This window comes from Hyla sarda, chromosome 2 (genome assembly GCF_029499605.1).
Source record: "Hyla sarda isolate aHylSar1 chromosome 2, aHylSar1.hap1, whole genome shotgun sequence".
NCBI classification, from domain to species: Eukaryota; Metazoa; Chordata; class Amphibia; order Anura; family Hylidae; genus Hyla; species Hyla sarda.
This window is the reverse complement of record NC_079190.1, coordinates 385,324,011-385,343,852: the sequence shown is the minus strand read 5'-3', so window position 1 is coordinate 385,343,852 and position 19,842 is coordinate 385,324,011. Positions and strand designations below refer to the sequence as shown.

General features: G+C 46.5%; 1 protein-coding gene across 6 annotated transcripts in view; it reads right to left on the bottom strand.

Annotated features, from left to right (window-relative positions):
- C2HXorf58 (chromosome 2 CXorf58 homolog) overlaps positions 1–19,842 on the bottom strand; it is a 62,578-nt gene that overhangs the window by 36,508 nt on the left and 6,228 nt on the right. For 5 of the 6 annotated variants that reach the window (XM_056558582.1, XM_056558584.1, XM_056558581.1 and 2 more), the window contains exons 3-4: positions 16,549–16,648; positions 2,577–2,671 (exon numbers count right to left, since the gene is read on the bottom strand). In XM_056558582.1, coding sequence (XP_056414557.1) covers positions 2,577–2,671; positions 16,549–16,648 — 195 coding nt within the window. The remainder of the gene's footprint in view (positions 1–2,576; positions 2,672–16,548; positions 16,649–19,842) is intronic. The other variant, XM_056558586.1, reaches the window with a different exon arrangement.

The following is a 19,842-nucleotide window of genomic DNA, read 5'->3' as shown; positions in this document are numbered from 1 at the left end:
GGTCTGGATGCATTTTTGGAGAATAATAACATCGATGGTTATGTACACTAGATTTATAGGGACAGAACATTGATCCAGGGATTTATTCTGACTGCCATATTTGGAGTTGGGAAGGAATTTTTACCTCTAGTATGAGGGTTTTTTGCTTTCCTCTGGATCAACTCAGTAGGGACTCATTTGGGATATAGGTTGAACTTGATGGACTCTGGTCTTTTTTCAACCTTATTATCAATGTTACTATGCTACTATAAGTGCCGGTCACGTGAGCGCTCAGTAAGCAGAGGCGCTCACTTGCCCGGCGCTTATGAATATTTAAATCCAGCCATCGGGCCCACCTCAAAGCGCAAGTCAGCGCTGGAGGAGGGAGACCTTCGGGGGATCGGGGCTCCAGACTGCAACTAGGTATAGCAGTCTGAGACCCCGCATTGGGCTCTTGTTCACCCGCACCATAAACTGGTGTATCGGGTTATAGTGCGGGTGAATGGGTGACCGTTTTCCTTTAATATGTGATTACATGAAAAAATGTGAGAAGGTCTGATTTAATTCTAGTTTCCAAGTTTTAAGAAATGTTGGAATGCCCTGATTGTGTTCCTGCAGGAGAGGCTGGTAGAAAGAGGACAAATTATGTTTGGTCACCACCCCAGGGGTAACTAACTTTCAATCCACATGAGCTTCCTATTCGCTTTATATTGTGAAACGAAACAAGAAAATTAATTTACAGTCCTCAGTACACCCTCAAATCAATAGATCGGATGCATATGGATATTATGGTCAATCCATTTAGATACAGATGAGAGACCTCTTAAAATAGTAGACTATTTAATAAAAATACAAATAAGTCACAATTATTGTTATTAAACCAGACCACAGGGCCCTATGGGTGGACATTTTAAAAGAACTACAGTATATTGCACCACTGATCATAAATCAACACTTACATAAAAATACATAAAAAATATATTAAAAGATGTGTGTACAAAAAAGTATAAATCACAATGTAACAACAGCTAGCTAATGGCAGCTACAAATATTTGTCAAAGGCACAAGCAGGGTTTGTCAAAGGCACAAGCAGGGTTTATTTGCGCCTTTTGGTTTACACATTTCTGCTGATTTTGAGTTGCAATCCACTGATTTTGGCAATACACAATATAGAAGGGTTTTATGAACTGCACCTTTTTGTAAAAACTACACCAGCCCAGACTTAGCTTAGCTTTATAATGTTTTTGAAAAGTATAATTTCAGAAAATGTGCTCCTCCACAAAATTTATAAACTGTTCTGCGGCCATTTAATAAATTTGGTGCTCCTACACATTACCAGCACACAAAAAAAAGGTGTAGAAAATTCTTCACTTATACCTACAATAATAAATGCCCCTTATTTGCCTTTGAGAGAAAGTTAAGTTGCGGGAAAGTAAGAATAGTTTGTATAGTACAGTTCATTTCTGACAGAAGATGGTTTAAAAGGGGTACTCCACTGGCCAGCATTCCGGTTGCATTCGGAACATTTAGTTCCGATAGCTGTGTGCATGCTGCAGGGGTCGGCCACACCTCCTCGTGATGTCAGGCCATGCCCCCTCAATGCAAGTCTATGGGAGGGTGTGTGGTGACCGTAGACTTGCATTAAGGGGGCGTGGCCTGATGTCACAAGGGGGTGTGGCCGACCCCTGCAGCACGCACACAGCGTTTAGAACTAAATGTTCCAAATGCAGCCAGAACAGTGGCCAGTGGAGTACCCTTTTAAGTCTGTGGGAGAGAAGATGTTTAGTACTGTATACCGCTCATGTGGAGTTGAGTACTGTGAATTTTAGCTTCCCTGTTCAATCTCAATATATATCGCTTGTTGTGAATATGGGTCACTGGGTGCAATTATTCCAAACGCATTTCGGGGTATAAAAAGATATATTATCAAACCCCTTCTTCAGTGGCTGATTAGTGAATTTATTTTTTGGTTGTTTAGCTTTATATTGTGTCAATAAAGACCGGTATGAGGCTCTTATTGTCTGCAAATTTAAATAGTTAATAACTGTTGTCAAAGACCGTATTGGGGAGTGTAAATTATCATAGTCTGGGACCTTGTTCCCTTTCATCAAAAAGGCGATACAGAGCTTAACTGCGCTAATATATTTGGCAGCATACATGGTTTTAGTGAACTAGACATAAGAGGGCAAGGTGGAGAAAATGATGAGGTGGTAGCATTTACATTTTTTCCACATATACTAATTTAACCTTTATTGTCCCCCTGTCCATCAGGAGAAGATTTGTAAGATGTTTTTCATATTAAGATGCGTAGAGGTAGTGCTGAGTTGCAGCCTTCACACCTCCACCCTCCCCGTCCTCTCTCTTCTTGGCTGCCAGCACTGAGCCCTGTACATCAATCATGCAGGACAGAGAGGGGTGTCAGAGGGAGGAAGTATGCCTCTAGGATTTATACGCTTAGAAGTAAAACATGATTTTACAACTTTGCAAAATGCTATAAGCTAAAACCTAGGTATATCTGCCCAAGTCTGTAGCTCTAGGCATTATAAAGGGCTGACAGATTCCCTTTAACTTAAACATATCATAAGGTACTACAGTACCTGAATCTTACTTTACACTGCATCCCAGGATCTTTTAGCAATTCAGCTTCCAGTGGACAGACTTTCTTGAGAATTTCATATGTTGCACAGGTTTCCTATAAAACAGTTAATGCAAAAAGCTGTTGCAGATTTATTCCTATAAGAGGTGAAAAAACTGCTATAAATGGGTACTCTCCCTATAAGGTTAGGATCACACTGCCACTATAGAACAACTGATTACCGTAATTTTAACAATTGACTATTATAGCTCAATAGTAAAAATCAATTAGTAGCGCAGTGTTACCCTAACATTATACCTAACCCCTCACAGGCAACACAAGTAAATGCCGGTATTTATGCCTATATCTACAGTACTTTTACTAAAGTTTCTTTATGCAAATTTAACCTTACAAATCATGCTTTGTTTTGGAACAGTAACCATGTCTTTCGTATGTCTACATATTTCCTTTAGTACTGTACCACTTTATGGTTCTATCCTTTTTATGAAATGTAACAAAGTACAGTAGCAGACTTTCAGCCAATGTACAAACAAAGTTGTCAGTAATGAAAAGAACCTCAATTGAGCTGCGCATTATTTATTTTTATAGCAGGAAAAACCCAACACAATGAAAGGCTAGAGCAGCAATTTTAGGTTACATTAACCCCTTAAGGACCCAGGACGTCAGGGGACGTCCTGACACCCTGGGCTTTAAGGACCCAGGATGTCCTGTGACGTCCTGGCATATTCCGGTCCCTGCCGCGCGCCTGGCAGAGATCGGAACGGCATGTCTGCTGATATCCTTCAGCAGGCATGACGTGCAAATGCCGAGGGGAGTCCCGGGACCACCGCATGTCGGCGATCGCCGGAGATCTCTTGCGAAATCACGCAAACGATCTTCGGCGTATCGGGTCATTCGGGTCACTTGTGACCCGATGACCCAGAAATAAATGGTGATCGGCGGTGTACAATTCACCGCCAATCACCTGCCGTTGCTGGGGAGCGGTGACAATACTGTCACCGCCCCAACAACGCTCCTATTGGCTGGCGATCGTCCAGCCAATAGCAGAGCGGCAGAGGAGGAGTTAACGGCTCCTTCCCGCTGCTGCACCCGCTCTCTTCGTTCAGTCAGCGTGTGCTGCAGTGAGAAGAAGCCTTGGATCCCCCCTCAGAGCTCCGGAGCCCCCTTAGGAGCCTTAGAATAGGGACAGCGGTTTGCAGGGAAAGGTAGGAGTAAATCAGTTTAAAAAAAGTTAAATAAAAGTAAAAAAAAAAAAAGTACCCCCCCCCCTCCGACCCCTAATAGGTCCCCAGGATTAGGGACTGATCCCTGACCCCGGGTCCTATTAGGGGTTCAGGGAGCTGCGTTTGCCACCCCTTTTTTTTTCTGGCAGCAGCTTTTCTTTTATTTTTTTTTCTTCCTATTACTGTCAAACTTTTTACACCAAGCACCACACAGTACATACTTCCCTGTCCCCCCCCCCCCCCGCACACACCACCTCCCCCCCGCCACTGACCCCCCCCCCCCCCGCCACCGTAGAAAAAAGGCGATGGCCCGCCGGGCGTTTTCGGCAGCAGAGGCTTACGCTTTTTTAGCCTCCGACTCCGAATCTGCCAGTGAGGACGAGGAAGATTCAACTTTTTTGTGTTCTTCCTCACCCTCCTCATCATCTAGTAGTGATGATGAGTCCCTTGTACGGCGGCGGAGAGGCCACGCCCCCCCCCCCCCCTGAAAGTGACCCAGTGGCCGACACTAGTACGAGTGGCAATGCTGCTCGTAATAGGAGTCCAGCTCCCCAGACAAGTGCATCGGAGCCCCCTTCCGATGACCCTGTCTGGAGCCCCCCAGAGGGTTATCAGCCACGGATTCCTGAGTTTGTTGGCGACTCAGGAATCCGGATTGACATGGCTGGCGTCACTGAACTGGACTTTTTAAAGTTTTTTTTCAGTGACAGCCTGGTCAATCACATAGTGGAGCAAACGAACTTCTATGTCCAGCAGTTCATTGCCCACCACCCCGATTCCTTTTTGGCCAGGTCCAATGATTGGCGCGCCATTGATGCAGCGGAAATGAGGACATTTTGGGGCCTCACACTGCACATGGGCCTGGACAAAAAACCAAGTGCTCGTCATTACTAGAGCGGGGACATCCTCTACCAGACCCCGCTTTACAGTATGGCGATGACACGGAAGCGGTTAGAGGCCATTTGGAAATGCCTGCATTATGCAGATAATGCGGCATGTCCGCCCCGAGGTGATCCCGCCCATGACCGGCTTTACAAAGTGAGGCCGGTCATCGATCACTTTGGGGCCAAATATTTGGAGGCCTACGTACCGCTCAGTGACCTCTCGGTAGATGAGTCTCTCATCAGTTTTAAGGGGAGACTCATCTTCCGCCAGTATATTCCCTCAAAGCGGGCGCGGTATGGCGTGAAGCTCTATAAACTCTGCGAGAGTACCTCCGGGTACACTTGCAGGTTTAGAGTATATGAGGGACGAGATTCCCGTATTGAACCCCCAGATTGTTCCCCCACTCTGGGTGTTAGCGGGAAAATCGTTTGGGACCTTATGCACCCATTGCTGGATAAGGGTTTCCACGTGTACGTGGATAACTTTTATACCAGCATCCCTCTGTTCAAATCCCTTTCCGCCAGATCCACGTCCCCTTGTGGGACCGTGCGGAAAAACCAGAGAGGCCTCCCTCTAAATTTGGTCCAGACGCCTATCCCCAAGGGTGAGTCCCGTGCCCTGACCCATGATAACCTGTTGTTGGTGAAGTATAAGGATAAGAGGGATGTCCTTATGCTGACCACTATTCATGGGAATGGCAGCACCCCTGTCCCTGTGCGAGGTACCGTGGGACCGGTCCTCAAGCCCAATTGTATTCTGGACTACAATCGGTATATGGGGGGAGTTGATCTCTCAGATCAAGTCCTCAAGCCATACAACGCCATGCGTAAAACACGGGTATGGTACAAAAAAGTTGCGGTCTACTTGGTACAGGTTGCCATGTACAACGCTTTTGTAATATCCCAGTACGCTGGCAACACAGGGACATTCCTCCAGTACCAAGAAGAAGTCCTAAGGTTCCTGATTTTTGCTGACCGGGAAAGAGCAGGCCGGACTTCCCAAGGGTCTGGAGTTATAGGCGCCAGGATCGTCCCTGGCCAGCACTTTCCAGGTGAGATCCCCCCCAGTGGAAAGAAGGGAAGATCCCAGAAAAAATGCATAGTGTGTTACAGGAAGGGGATGCGGAAGGACACCAGGTACCAATGTGACACTGGCTCAGATAATCCGGGCCTCTGCATAGGCTGCTTCAGGGAGTATCACACTTCCATGGAGCACTAAATTTTCCCTTTTCATTTGAATTTTCCATAATTTGACCAATGTCCAGAGTGCATTCCAAAATATAACCCCCATAAATCACTAAATTGCCCAAAAAAACCTGAAAAAAAAAATACCTGATAAGACCTCTGGGGGTGTTTTTTCAAAAATGGGTCATAGGTCACTGAGTCACTATCATCGGGGACTTTTTAATGTTGCCTCAAATGCGCAAGCACTTTCTCTCCACCTGAGCGGGGTGCGCATTTGAGGCAACAGGTTAGGGACGGCCACACACATCACATTCCCAGAATGATGACTCAGAGCATAGGGTTTGGGGCGGGCATATTTTTTTTAGTTTTGGCTATGCTCTGGGTCATCATTCTGGTAACATATCCTGTTTTATTATGTTTCATAATTTTCTGCCCCACTATACCCCATATTACGGGCCTCTGTACTCCACCTGTCTACCCCAGTTACGGTCCGTTGTCCCCCACAGTGTTCCCCTATTTTAGGGCTCAGTGCTCCCCCCCATTAACGCTCCTTGAGGGGGGGTCCCACATCCTGGCTGCTATGAAAAGCTCAAGGCCCCTGACTGACCTCCCACTCCAAGACCTGATGTGCACCCGCGGAGCCAAAATCATCCAAAAATAAGGTATGTCCTTACTCCAAAGAAATGTATTTACAAATTTTGGGGGGTCTTTTCTGCTATTAACCCTTGTAAAAATGTGAAATTTTGGGGGAAAACCAACATTTTAGTGAAAGAATAATAATTTTTTTTTACCTATGCAAACGTCGTGAAACACCTGTGGGGTATTAAGGCTCACTTTATTCCTTGTTACGTTCCTCAAGGGGTCTAGTTTCCAAAATGGTATACTATGTGTTTTTTTTTTTTTTTTTGCTGTCCTGGCACCATAGGGGCTTCCTAAATGCGACATGCCCTCCGAGCAAAATTTGCTCTCAAAAAGCCAAATAGGACTCCTTCTCTTCTGAGCATTGTAGTTCGCCCGTAGTGCGCTTCAGGTCAACTTATGGGGTACCTCCATATTCAGAAGAGATGGGGTTACAAATTTTGGGGGGTATTTTCTGCTATTAACCCTTGCAAAAATGTGAAATTTGGGGGGAAACACACATTTTAGTGAAAATATATATATATATATATATATTTTAACATAGGCAAAAGTCGTGAAACATCTGTGGGGTATTAAGGCTCACTTTATTCCTTGTTACATTCCTCAAGGTGTCTAGTTTCCAAAATGGTATGCCTTTTTTTTTTTGCTGTCCTGGCACCATAGGGGCTTCCTAAATGCGACATGCCCCCCGAGCAAAATTTGCTCTCAAAAAGCCAAATAGAACTCCTTCTCTTCTGAGCATTGTAGTTTGCCCGTAGTGCGCTTCAGGTCAACTTATGGGGTACCTCCATACTCAGAAGAGATGGCGTTACAAATTTTGGGGGGGTATTTTCTGCTATTAACCCTTCAAAAATGTGAAATTTGGGGGGAAACACACATTTTAGTGAAAAAAAATATATATTTTTTTAACATAGGCAAAAGTCGTGAAACCCCTGTGGGGTATTAAGGCTCACTTTATTCCTTGTTACGTTCCTCAAGGGGTCTAGTTTCCAAAATGGTATGGCATGTGTTTTCTTTTTTTGCTGTTCTGGCACCATAGGGGCTTCCTAAATGCAACATGCCCCCCAAAAACCATTTCAGAAAAACGTACTCTCCAAAATCCCCTTGTCGCTCCTTCGCTTCTGAGCCCTCTACTGCGCCCGCCGAACAATTTACATAGACATATGAGGTATGTCCTTACTCGAGAGAAAGTGGGCTACAAACATAAGTATACATTTTCTCCTTTTACCCCTTGTAAAAATTAAAAAATTGGGTCTACAAGAACATGCAAGTGTAAAAAATGAAGATTGTGAATTTTCTCCCTCACTTTGCTGCTATTCCTGTGAAACACCTAAAGGGTTAAAAAAACTGACTGAATGTAATTTTGAATACTTTGGGGGGTGCAGTTTTTATAATGGGGTCATTTGTGGGGTATTTCTAAGATGAAGACCCTTCAAATCCACTTCAAACCTGAACTGGTCCCTGAAAAATAGTGAGTTTGAAAATTTTGTGAAAAATGTGAAAATTGCTGCTGAACTTTGAAGCCCTCTGGTGTCTTCCAAAAGTAAAATCACGTCAATTTTATGATGCAAACATAAAGTAGACATATTGTATACATGAATAAAAAAAAAATATTTGGAATATGGGATTTTTCACCAAGAAAGGATGCAAGTTACCACCAAATTTTACCACTATGTTAAAGTAGAATATGTCACGAAAAAACAATCTTGGAATCAGAATGATAACTAAAAGCATTCCAGAGTTATTAATGTTTAAAGTGACAGTGGTCAGATGTGCAAAAAATGGCCGGGTCCTAAGGTGTAAAATGGCTGGGTCCTTAACCCCTTAAGGACTCAGCCCATTCTGGCCTTAAAGACTCAGACAATTTAATTTTTACGTTTTCATTTTTTCCTCCTCGCCTTCTAAAAATCATAACTCTTTTATATTTTCATCCACAGACTAGTATGAGGGCTTGTTTTTTGCGCGACCAGTTGTCCTTTGTAATGACATCACTCATTATATCATAAAATGTATGGCGCAACCAAAAAACACTATTTTTGTGGGGAAATTAAAACGAAAAATGCAATTTTGCTAATTTTGGAAGGTTTCGTTTTCACGCCGTACAATTTATGGTAAAAATGACGTGTGTTCTTTATTCTGAGGGTCAATACGATTAAAATGATACCCATTATTACATACTTTTATATTATTGTTGCGCTTAAAAAAAATCACAAACTTTTTAACCAAATTAGTACGTTTATAATCCCTTTATTATGATGACCTATAACTTTTTTATTTTTCCGTATAAGCGGCGGCATGGGGGCTAATTTTTTTTGCGCCATGATCTGTACTTTTTTTTTATACCACATTTGCATATAAAAAACTTTTAATACATTTTTTATAATTTTTTTTAAAATAAAATGTATTAAAAAAGTAGGAATTTTGGACTTTTTTTTTTTTTTTTTCGTTCACGCCGTTAACCGTACGGGATCATTAACATTTAATTTTCATAGTTCGGACATTTACGCACTTTTTTTACGCTTTTTGGGGGTAAAATAGGAAAAAACGGACGATTTACTTTTTTATTGGGGGAGGGGATTTTTCAAATTTTTTTTACTTTTACATTTTTTTTTATTTTTTTTTACACTTGAATAGTCCCCATAGGGGACTATTCATAGCAATACCATGATTGCGAATACTGATCTGTTCTATGTATAGGACATAGAACAGATCAGTATTATCGGTCATCTCCTGCTCTGGTCTGCTCGATCACAGACCAGAGCAGGAGACGCCGGGAGCCGCACGAAGGAAGGAGAGGGGACCTCCGTGCGGCGTTATGAATGATCGGATCCCCGCAGCAGCGCTGCGGGCGATCCGATCATTCATTCAAATCGCGCACTGCCGCAGATGCCGTGATCTGTATTGATCCCGGCACCTGAGGGGTTAATGGCGGACGCCCGCGAGATCGCGGGCGTCGGCCATTGCCGGCGGGTCCCTGGCTGCGATCAGCAGCCGGGATCAGCCGCGCATGACACGGGCATCGCTCCGATGCCCGCGGTTATGCTTAGGACGTAAATGTACGTCCTGGTGCGTTAAGTACCACCGCACCAGGGCGTACATTTACGTCCTGCGTCCTTAAGGGGTTAAGGGGTTAAATGACACCAAAGGATTGTATTGCATTCTCCAACATAAGGAGATATTTTAATGCTTACCGTAAAATCTCTTTCTCGAAGGATCCATTGGGGAACACAGACCATGTGGACACAGACCATGGGTGTATGTTGCTGTCTCTAGGAGGTATGACACTATGGCAACAAAAAAGTTGGCTCCTCCCAGCAGGATATACCCACCTCCAGGCCCTGAGCTAATCAGTTTTAGTACAAGAGCAATAGGAGAGGACCGACAGGTCAAGGAAAAACACGAACTGTCCGAGAACCAGAAGAAAAAGTATAACTGAACACACCCTCGGACAGAGAACCAAAGAGAAACCCAAAAGGGCAGGAGCTGTGTCCCCCAATGGATCCTTCGAGAAAGAGATCTTACAGTAAGCATTAAAAAATCTCCTTTTCCAGTGGCTCCATTGGGGGACACAGACCATGGGACGTACCAAAGCCGTCCCTTGGGTGGGCAGATAATCAGTCAGGCAGATGGCTGTTCCACTGCCGCCTGCAGCACTTTACGGCCCAGACTAGCATCAGCCGATGCAAAGGTATGAACCAGGTAGAACCTCGAGAAAGTGTGCAAAGACGACCAAGTAGCCGCCTTGCAAATCTGCGAGGCCGAGGCCTTGTTCTGGAGAGCCCAAGGATGCCCCAACAGAACGGGTAGAATGAGCCACAACCCTGAAGGGAGGAATCTTCCCCCTACAGCGACAGGCTTCCGAAATGGCAGACCGGAACCACTGAGAAATGGTGGCCTTGGAAGCAGGTTGTCCCTTACACCGACCTTCCGTAAGGACGAAAAAGGAATCACACTGACGAAACGAAGAAGTGATAGAGAGGTAGGACCTAACAGCCCGAACCACATCCAGCTTGTGGAGTAAACACTCCTCAAGATGAGAAGGAGAGGGACAAAAGGAAGGAAGGGCAATGTCCTCATTGAGATGAAAGGCCGAAACAACCTTAGGCAAAAAGGAAGGATCTGGCCGGAAGACAACCTTGTCCTGGTGAATTACCAGAAACGGAGAACGGCAGGAGAGTGCTGCCAATTCAGACACTCGGAGAGTGATAGCAACAAGAAACGGCACTTTCCAAGAAAGGAGGCGCAGGGACACCTCCCTAAGGGGTTCAAAGGGTTCACCTTGGAGGACACCCAGAACCAGATTCAAGTCCCAAGGGGGAGAAGGTGACCGATAAGGAGGGGCAGCATGCGCCACTCCTGAAGGAAGGTCCGGACATGAGAATTAGAAGCCAGAGGATGCTGGAAAAGAATAGAAAGGGCCGAAACCTGACCCTTAAGGGAACTGAGAGACAACCCCAGTTCCAATCCCGACTGCAAGAAGGAGAGAAGACGGGGGACCAAAAAAGTAACGGGAGACAAGACCTGAGCTTCACACCAACGAAAATAAGACCGCCAGGTACGGTGGTAAATTTTCGCCGAGGAGGGCTTACGAGCCCTGAGCATGGTGCAAATTACTTGGGAAGAGAAACTGCGGGCTCTCAAAAACCACGGTCTCAACCGCCACGCCGTCAAATTGAGGTGGCAAAGAGGACCCTGAGACAGCGGGTCCGGACGAGGTGGAAGGCTCAGCGGAGCCTCATCCAGGAGCCTGACCATGTCGGCGTACCACGACCTTCGGGGCCGATCTGGAGCTATCAGTATGGCGGGAACGTCCTCCTCTTTGAGCTTCCTCAGAACCCTGGGAAGGAGCGGAAGGGGAGGGAACAGATAGGGCAGGGCAAACCCCACCCGAGGAATCACTAGAGCGTCCACGGCTAGAGCCAGGGGGTCCCGGGACTTTGACACAAATGGAAGGATCTTCCGATTGTGCCGAGACACGAAGAGGTCCACGTCTGGAATGCCCCAGAGGACGCAGATCTGCGCGAAGACCTCTGGATGTAGGGACCACTTGCCGGGGTCGGCTGAGGACCGGCTGAGGAAGTCCGTTTCCCAGTTGAGCACACCCGAAATGTGAATAGCCGAAATGGCCGGAACCTTGTTTTCCGCCCAGATGAGAATCTTTGTCACCTGGGCCATGGCTGCCGAGCTGTGAGTGCCGCCTTGCCGATTTATGTACACTATGGCTGTGGCGTTGTCAGGGCGGGTCTGAAGCAGGGACTCCCAATGAAGAAGACAAAAAAGAATCGCCCTCAGTTCCAAGATGTTTATTGGCAGAAGGGCTTTCCGGGGAGACCAGAGGCCTTGAACCGTCCAGTCCCTGAACACACCGCCCCAGCCTGACAGACTGGCAGCCGTTGTAACTACCTGCCAGTGGAGGGGAAGAAATGATCGCCCCTGAAGAAGAAGGGGGGAGCGGAGCCACCAGAGCAGAAACTGACTGATCCGACGAGGGAGAGCAATCTTGCGATCGAGAGACAGAGGAGACCTGTCCCATCGAGAGAGAATCGCCAGTTGAAGGGGGCGGTAATGAAACTGGGCAAAGGGTACGGCCTCCATGGCCGCTACCATCCGACGCAAGACTTCCATGCAAATGCGGATGGAAACTGGGACCTGGGCCCAAAGGGAGCGGACTCCTGACAGGAGAGTCAGACATTTGTCCGGCGGAAGGCAAATCAGGGCAGAGGCCGTGTTGAATTGAAGTCTCAAGAAGATCAGAGACTGGGTGGGAGAGAGGACAGACTTGTCCTGGTTGACCATCCACCCGAAACGATCCAGGGTCTGGAGAGTGAGATCCACATTATCCAGAGTCTGGACTCTGGTGGGAGCCTTGATGAGAAGGTCGTCCAGGTAAGGGATCACTGAGACTCCTCTCGACCGCAACAGGGTTATCACTGGTGCAAGGATCTTGGTAAAGACCCGAGGAGCAGTGGCCAGACTAAAGGGGAGGGCTACGAATTGAAAATGCCCCTCCGGAACCGCAAAGTGGAGGTACCGTTGATGGCCGGGAAATATTGGAACATGGAGGTAGGCATCTTTGATGTCCACCGAAGAAAGAAACTGCCCTTGTTCCATGGATGCCACTACCGAACGGAGAGATTCCATTCGGAAGTGGCGGATGAGAAGATGACGGTTGAGACGCTTGAGGTCCAGGATTGGCCGCACAGAACCACCCTTCTTGGGAACCACAAAAAGATTGGAATAGAAATCCCAAAAACGTTCCCCTGGAGGAACGGGAACAATAACTCCCTGGAGAAGCAGGGACTGGAGAGCCTCCCGAAACTGCTTTACCAGAGAAGGTGACCGGGGAGCCCGGGACTGAAAAAAAAGATCCCTCAGGAGGGAGGCAAATTTGATTCGGTATCAGTTGGACACCACGTCCCTGACCCAAGAGTCCTGAAAGTTTGTGGTCCAGATGTCTTGAAAAAGTAAGAGACGACCTCCCACCCGAGAAAAATCTGCGGGTGGGGGCTTCACTTCATGCGGAAGTGGGTTTGCGGTTGCCCGATTTGGCCGCAAAACGGCCAAAACGGTTGGTGTCCGACTTCCAAGACGCCCGGAACGAGGGAGCCTTCTTGTCCCACGAAGGCACCTGCCCAGATCCCTTATTGGGGCCAAAAGTCTGAAAGGACCGGAAGGAAGAGGACTTCCTCTGGGAAGTACAGCGAGCCTCATTTTAAGGCAACAAGGAGCTCTTACCCCCTGTCGCCTCAGAGATGATCTCGTCAAGGCGCTTGCCAAAAAGACGGGCACCAGTAAAAGGAAGCTCGGTGAGAGACCTTTTGGAGGCGGCATCTGCATCCCAAGTCTTAAGCCACATGGAACGGCGGAGGGCCGCTAGGTGACCCACAGCAAAGGCAGCACAACGGCTGACTGCATGGAAGCTGTGCACAGAAAGTCCCCAGCTTTAGAGCAAAGCAGAAAGATCCTCTGGGGGGATCCCGCCAGGATACCCTGACGGAGTTTTGAGCACCACACCGATAGGGCCATGGACACCCATGCCGAGGCGAAGCTGGGAAGCAGAGAAGAGCCTGCTGCTTCAGAGGCAAACTTCGCTAAGGACTCCACCTTCTTTTCCGTCGGATCCTTGAAGGCAGCCGCATCTGCTAGCGGCAGTGTAGTAGCCTTAGAGAGGCGGGAAATTGGAGGGAGGGGAAACCCCCTTAGAGACAAAGTCCTTGGCGAATGGGTAACGCACTTGAACCTTCTTCATTCCCGGGAACCTCTTGTCCGGATGTTTTCATGCAGATTCCAGAAGGGTGTCAAATTCAGCATGAGAGCTGAACCTTTGAGGTGCTGGTTTAGTACGATGAAAGGATACTTCAGGCGTCACGTCCGAAGATCCTGGGTCCTCTAAGTGAAAGGTGTCTCTTATGGCCGCAACCAATGAGTTCACCGATTCAACTGTATCCGATCGGTCCTCTGAGCCAGATGCCGATTCGGAAGCCTCATCCGCCAGTTCACCAGGAGAATGCGAACGAGTGGAGGCAGCCCTGGAGGGGGGCGACCCTGACCGGGTACGCGGCTCTGGCGAGGCAGAGCGGCGAGTCCGGGAACTTCCTCTGGGGGAGCGATGTTTGTGACCAGACGACACAGGGGGGCGGGACCCATGAGGGGAGCACCCACATCTACCTGAAAACTCAATGGAAGAGTCAGAAGAGGCACCCCTAGTACGCTTGTGAGAGCGTTAAGTATGTGGAGAAGAGGAGCAGGGCACTTTAGAGGGCCAGCGCAGGGCAGACCTCTGCAAGGCAGACACCACGTCACGGAAGGCCTCAGCCATCGAACGGGAGACTTGAGTCAAGTCAGCCATATACTGGGATAGGGAAGAAACCCAGGCTGGATGGGCGAATCCACCGGAACTGAAACAGCATCCGTGGGTACCAGGGGGTCTGGGGTAGCAGTGGAGAAGGCAAAGCAAGTGAATTCAGCAGAACCAGGCATTTTGGAATTACAGCTCTTACAGACAAAATAGGAAACTAACACTCCAGTTGTCTGTTTAGAGGGAGGAACAGTTCTGGGTACGGACAAAATGAAAAAAGAACTATCTCACCCGAGTCTGTGTCCCCTGTGGCAGCTGCTGTGAGGAGAACTCCGCTCTATGTAGATAGAGAGGGAGAAACAGCCCAGCCAATAGCCAGAGAGGGGCGTGCCTGGAGCAGGGGCACTGTCTGATTGGCCCCTGCGACCTAAAATCGTGCGCACGGCGCTGATTGGAGGACGATTCGCGCCTCCAGTAAGCTCCGGCGAGCCCTGTGGGCGGAGCTATAGCACCCCGGCCGCCCCTTTCCCCGAGCGCCCGCCCCTTTCCCCGAGCGCACATGTTGTCCGCATATGCGCCCGCAGGGAAGTGAGTGGGCGAGACACATATTCACCGGCAGCAGTCTACTGCCGAAAGTGAAAGTAAGTCGGCGCTTCATGCGCCCGAACAGGATAAGCGCCGAGGCTGTCAGCCGCATAGTAAAACACACACACACACACATGAGTGCATAAGAATAAACTGAGCCATTCATCCCAAATATGCCACTGCTCGCCCCAGAAATAAAGATAAAGCCCCTAGCACAGGCCAGCCCCTTAGACCCTGAAAGGTGGGCCAAAATCTGAGGGTCTCCAGAGGTTGCAAGTCAGCACCTAAGGGAGAAAGGAATATATACTCACCTCAGTCAGAAGAACTTACCTAATGGAGTCTTCTGTGAGGTCTTCAGTCAGCTTTCTGTCACTTGCATCACGCTGAGCTACCATGTGCGAGCGAGGCGAGCAGGGAATAGGGGGACCCGGACCCATGAGGTACAACCCCAGGCGCTGACCGTTGGTGAGAGGGGGTGAACAGCACATATACGCAATGTCTGTGCCCCCTCAATCACAATGGGGAAACAGTGAGTCCCCACCTGAAAACATGAAGAAAAAGGAATAAAAAACTAACACGTCCCTAACTAGGAAAATAATAAAACAGAAGACCTGGTCTGGAGAATTCCAGACCATGTCCACCTCCTTTAGATACTAAGCTAAAACTAATTAGCTCAGGGCCTGGAGGCGGGTATATCCTGCTGGGAGGAGCCGACTTTTTTGTTGCCATAGTGTCATACCTCCTAGAGACAGCAGCATACACCCATGGTCTGTGTCCCCATGGTCTGTGTCCCCCAATGGAGCCGATAGAGAAATAATGATTTCATTACATGAATTTTATTGCTATTATTATACAGTTACAACAAGCAAAACATAGGTTTACACCTACAGCAGTTTAGTCTGTGAGTTTAGGTTTATACTAACAGCAGTTCAGCTGAATTTTAGGTTTATACTTACAGCAGCTCAGGCTCAATGTTAAAGAGTACCTGTCACCAAATAAAGCTTTTAATATAGTGTTCCTTGTGTAATTAGCAGACACTTTTCCATTCACTTGCTTTTAAAATTATCAACTTAAATGTTCTGTTCTGTTCCCCCACAATTAATACAATGAGTTTGGTCTCCTCCCGGTCTGGCAGGAGACCAAACTCAGGAAGTGTTTCTCTGCACCGAGCTTGATTGACAGCTGCACAGAAAGTGAAAGCTCCACAGATTCTCACAGAAAGCTGAACAGACTGACAGCTGAAGGAGAGCCTCACTGATAGCAACACAGACTGAAACCCGCACAGAGCCTGAGGTCTTCTATTCATCACAGCACTGTAACCATGTGAGGGCAGACGTGGTCCCCCAGCAGGCTTCAGTGATGTCATGCCTGCTGGAAACGCCCACTTTCTCCTGCTGGGAAATTGCACTATGTAACCAAGAAGAACAGTAAGATAAAGAGCTTTTTAAAGCTCTGAAATTATTTTTAAGGGTGTTAGGAGTAGTTAGGGAACATAGCCTATGTTAGTTTAGAACAGTTTATTTGGTGACAGGTACTTTTTAAGTTTATACTTACAGCAGCTCAGGGTTAATGTTTAGGTTTATACTTACAGCAGCTCGGGCTGAATGTTTAGATTTGTACTTACAGCAGCTCGGGCTGAATGTTTAGGTTTATACTTACAGCAGCTCGGGCTGCATGCTTTAGAAGTGTAAAGATCTGTCTGCTGCGGTGACACCTCCATGCTCTTTGAATTCGGATAGCAGCAACGCCAATATCAATCCTAAACAAAACAAATAAAGCATAATCATTGAATCATCATGGATATTTTTACCGAGGGCACTTACACTCATGATTTTTATTGTAAAACCGATCTAATTTTAAATTATAAAATTGAACTGTACTCATCCATGAACATGACAGACCAATAGTTGAGCCATTTTTTTTATTTAATTGGTGTTTATGCTAAATATTGTATAACAGGTGTTACCATGGGTGGGACTTTTGCTTCAGAGTCATCATGGCATTAGGTCTAGTTTAGACCGTAAGATCTGCATAGGGCAAAAACATGTATATCACTGATCAAGCTTCTCCTGTGCACTATACAGTCAAAAATACCTGCCCGCAGCGCCGGTGATGTAATCACAGCATACTGGGGCCATCAGGAGAGAGCGCTTGCGGCCCGGCCCCAGTGGACAGCGTAATACTCTGCTGCTTGCTATGCAAACTAACCCCCTGTGACGGCACTGTAACCTAATAGGAGAATAAGAGAACGGGCACTTGTTTTACTTATTCATTTGTATCACACCAATCACACAGCGATCCTAGCGATGACATACAGGAGATAGGCGTGGCGGCCGCGGGCCATAGCCACGTCTATCCGACTGTTGCTGGCTGTCTTATAAAGCATTTTTTAGCCTGATAAAAGCTGCTAGAAAGCAGTAAAAGGCATACATGGAGAGTAATTCTAAAGAACTTTTTTACCCTGTGATTAGTTTATGGGGGTACAAATTTGTGACAGTTGCGCTATAATAATATATATATACATATATATATATATATATATATATATATATATATATATATATTTATGCTTTTATGAGGAAAATTGGGAAAAGGGAAAATGTTAATTTTTATTAGGGGAGGGGCTTTTCACATTTTTTCAAACTTTTTTTCACATTTATTTTACACTCTTTATGTCCTCATAGGGGACTATCTGTAGCAATGATTAGATGCATAGCACTGATCAGTATTATCAGTGGTCTGCCTCTCTGGTAGGCTCGATTTCAGACCAAAGAAGACCCAGAGAAAGCAGCAAAGGTAGGTGATGGGACCTCAGTCCACCAACTTAGCTGATCTGATCCCCGCAGCCACGCCACAAGCGATCAGATCAGCCATTACACATTACAGAATGTTTGTATTTTATCCATGAGGAAGGGTTTATGGCCCCGATACATGTCAGATCTGACTAGATTACTTGATTTCTGTTCATGCTATTCCTTGTCTCTTGTGTTTTTAAAGAATTATGGAATAAAACATGAATATTTTTACAGTATTGCATGCTAGTCGTGCATACTTGTTTGCTACCTATAGTGTGGAGTGGAGGGCTTGGCTGACATTTATCACTGTAGGTGTAAGTGAAGCATTTTTCTACACCTTTTTTTGTGTGCTGGTAATGTGTAGGAGCACCAAATTTATTAAATGGTCGCAGAGCATTTGATAAATTTTGTGCAGGTCACATTTTCTGAAATTTCTCTCTTGACATCCACCAAAAAGCTAAGCTAAGTCTAGGCTGGTGCAGTTTTGGAGCTTTTTCAGTGACTTTGCGCCTTTTTTGTGCCTTTTTACAAAAAGGCGCAGTTCATAAAACCCTTCCATATCATGTGTATTGCCAAAATCAGTGGATTGCAACTCAAAATCAGCAGAAATGTGTAAACCAAAAGGTGCAAAAAAGGCGCAAATAAACCCTGCTTGCGCCTTTTTTGCGCCTTTTCTAGACACAAAAAACAGTCAAAAGACAATGATAAATGTCGGCCCTTGTACCTTTCAGCCCCGGCAGCTCCACTTTTCAACCTAGTGGCCTAGTGTAAGTGAAGTTGTGACCTCCTGGAACTTTAGGGACCATTAGGTTTCATGCACACTGAGCTTCCCATTGTTTTTAATGGGATTCTGCTGCATTGTTCACACTGTGAAAATGGAAATGCATTGCCGTCTATGGGGACTGTTCTTAATGTCTGTGTGGATATTTGCGCCGATTCCGCTGGCACCTGCTGCACATGGAATATCTGCCTGGAATTTCTCTGAGTAGAAATTCTGTAGTGTGCATGGGCCCTTACATTTTAAATCCTGGGCCCCACCACAGGATGCTTCTGACTCGAGCCTGTGCCATACCCCGTGTCCGGGAGGTTGGGGCAATCGGAGGGCTTACCTTGGCCTCTGAGACTGTCGTTGCTCTTCTATTGATAGAGCCTGTCTGGAGAAGGCTATACCAATAGAGCAGAGATCAGTGAAGTACAGATCAACTGATCTCTATGAGGAATCAAACTTTTGCTCATAAAAGTCCCCTTGTAAAGTCCAAAACAACAATTAAAAAATATATAATTATATAATGAAGTTTTTACATACATAAATTAACCCATTTCATACTAAAAGTTTACATCACCCCCTGCCCTTTTCCCATTTTCCAAAAAAATGAAATAATATTTACATATTTTGATGAGCTGGGCGGCACTGCGGCCCGGCACTGACGTCAGAGTGCCAGTTAGCACCTCATTTGAATATACAGAAAATAGAAGATTAAGGGCGAACGGCGTGGCGGATCCGGGCACGGTAAGCATGAAACTGATCAGCGTCCCCCGCACTACCAGCCAGTACCGCTGATTAGTGCGGGGGAAGAAAGCTGACAATTTTCCTTTAAGTATCAGTGTAATCGTACTGACCTGAAGAATCAAGAGAACATGTCAATATGATCACACAGTAAACGATGTAAACAAGAAGGCCCAACACCACCATTAAATTAGCAAAATTGCTATTTTTTTTTCAATTTCACCTTACAAATATTTTTTGTTTTGTTTTGCAGCTCATTTTATGGAAATATAAAGGATGCCTGTTAGGATTCGGCAGGCTGGATGTGGATCCTCTGTGTCAGCGAGGGATTGGTGTGGACCGTGTCGGTGGACCGGTTCTAGGGTTGCTACTGGTATTCACCAGAGCCCGCCGCAAAGCCGGATGGTCTTGCTGCGGCGGTAGCAACCAGGTCGTATCCACCGGCAACGGCTCAACCTCGCAGACTGCTGAGAAGGCGTGGGACAGAAGGACTAGACAGAGGCAAGGTCAGACGTAGCAGAAGGTCGGGGCAGGCGGCAAGGTTCGTAGTCAATAGCGATAGCAAGAGGTCAGGAACACTGGTAAGGCAAACACTATAACGCTTTCACTGGCACAAGGCAACAAGATCCGGCAAGGAAGGGAAGGGGAAGT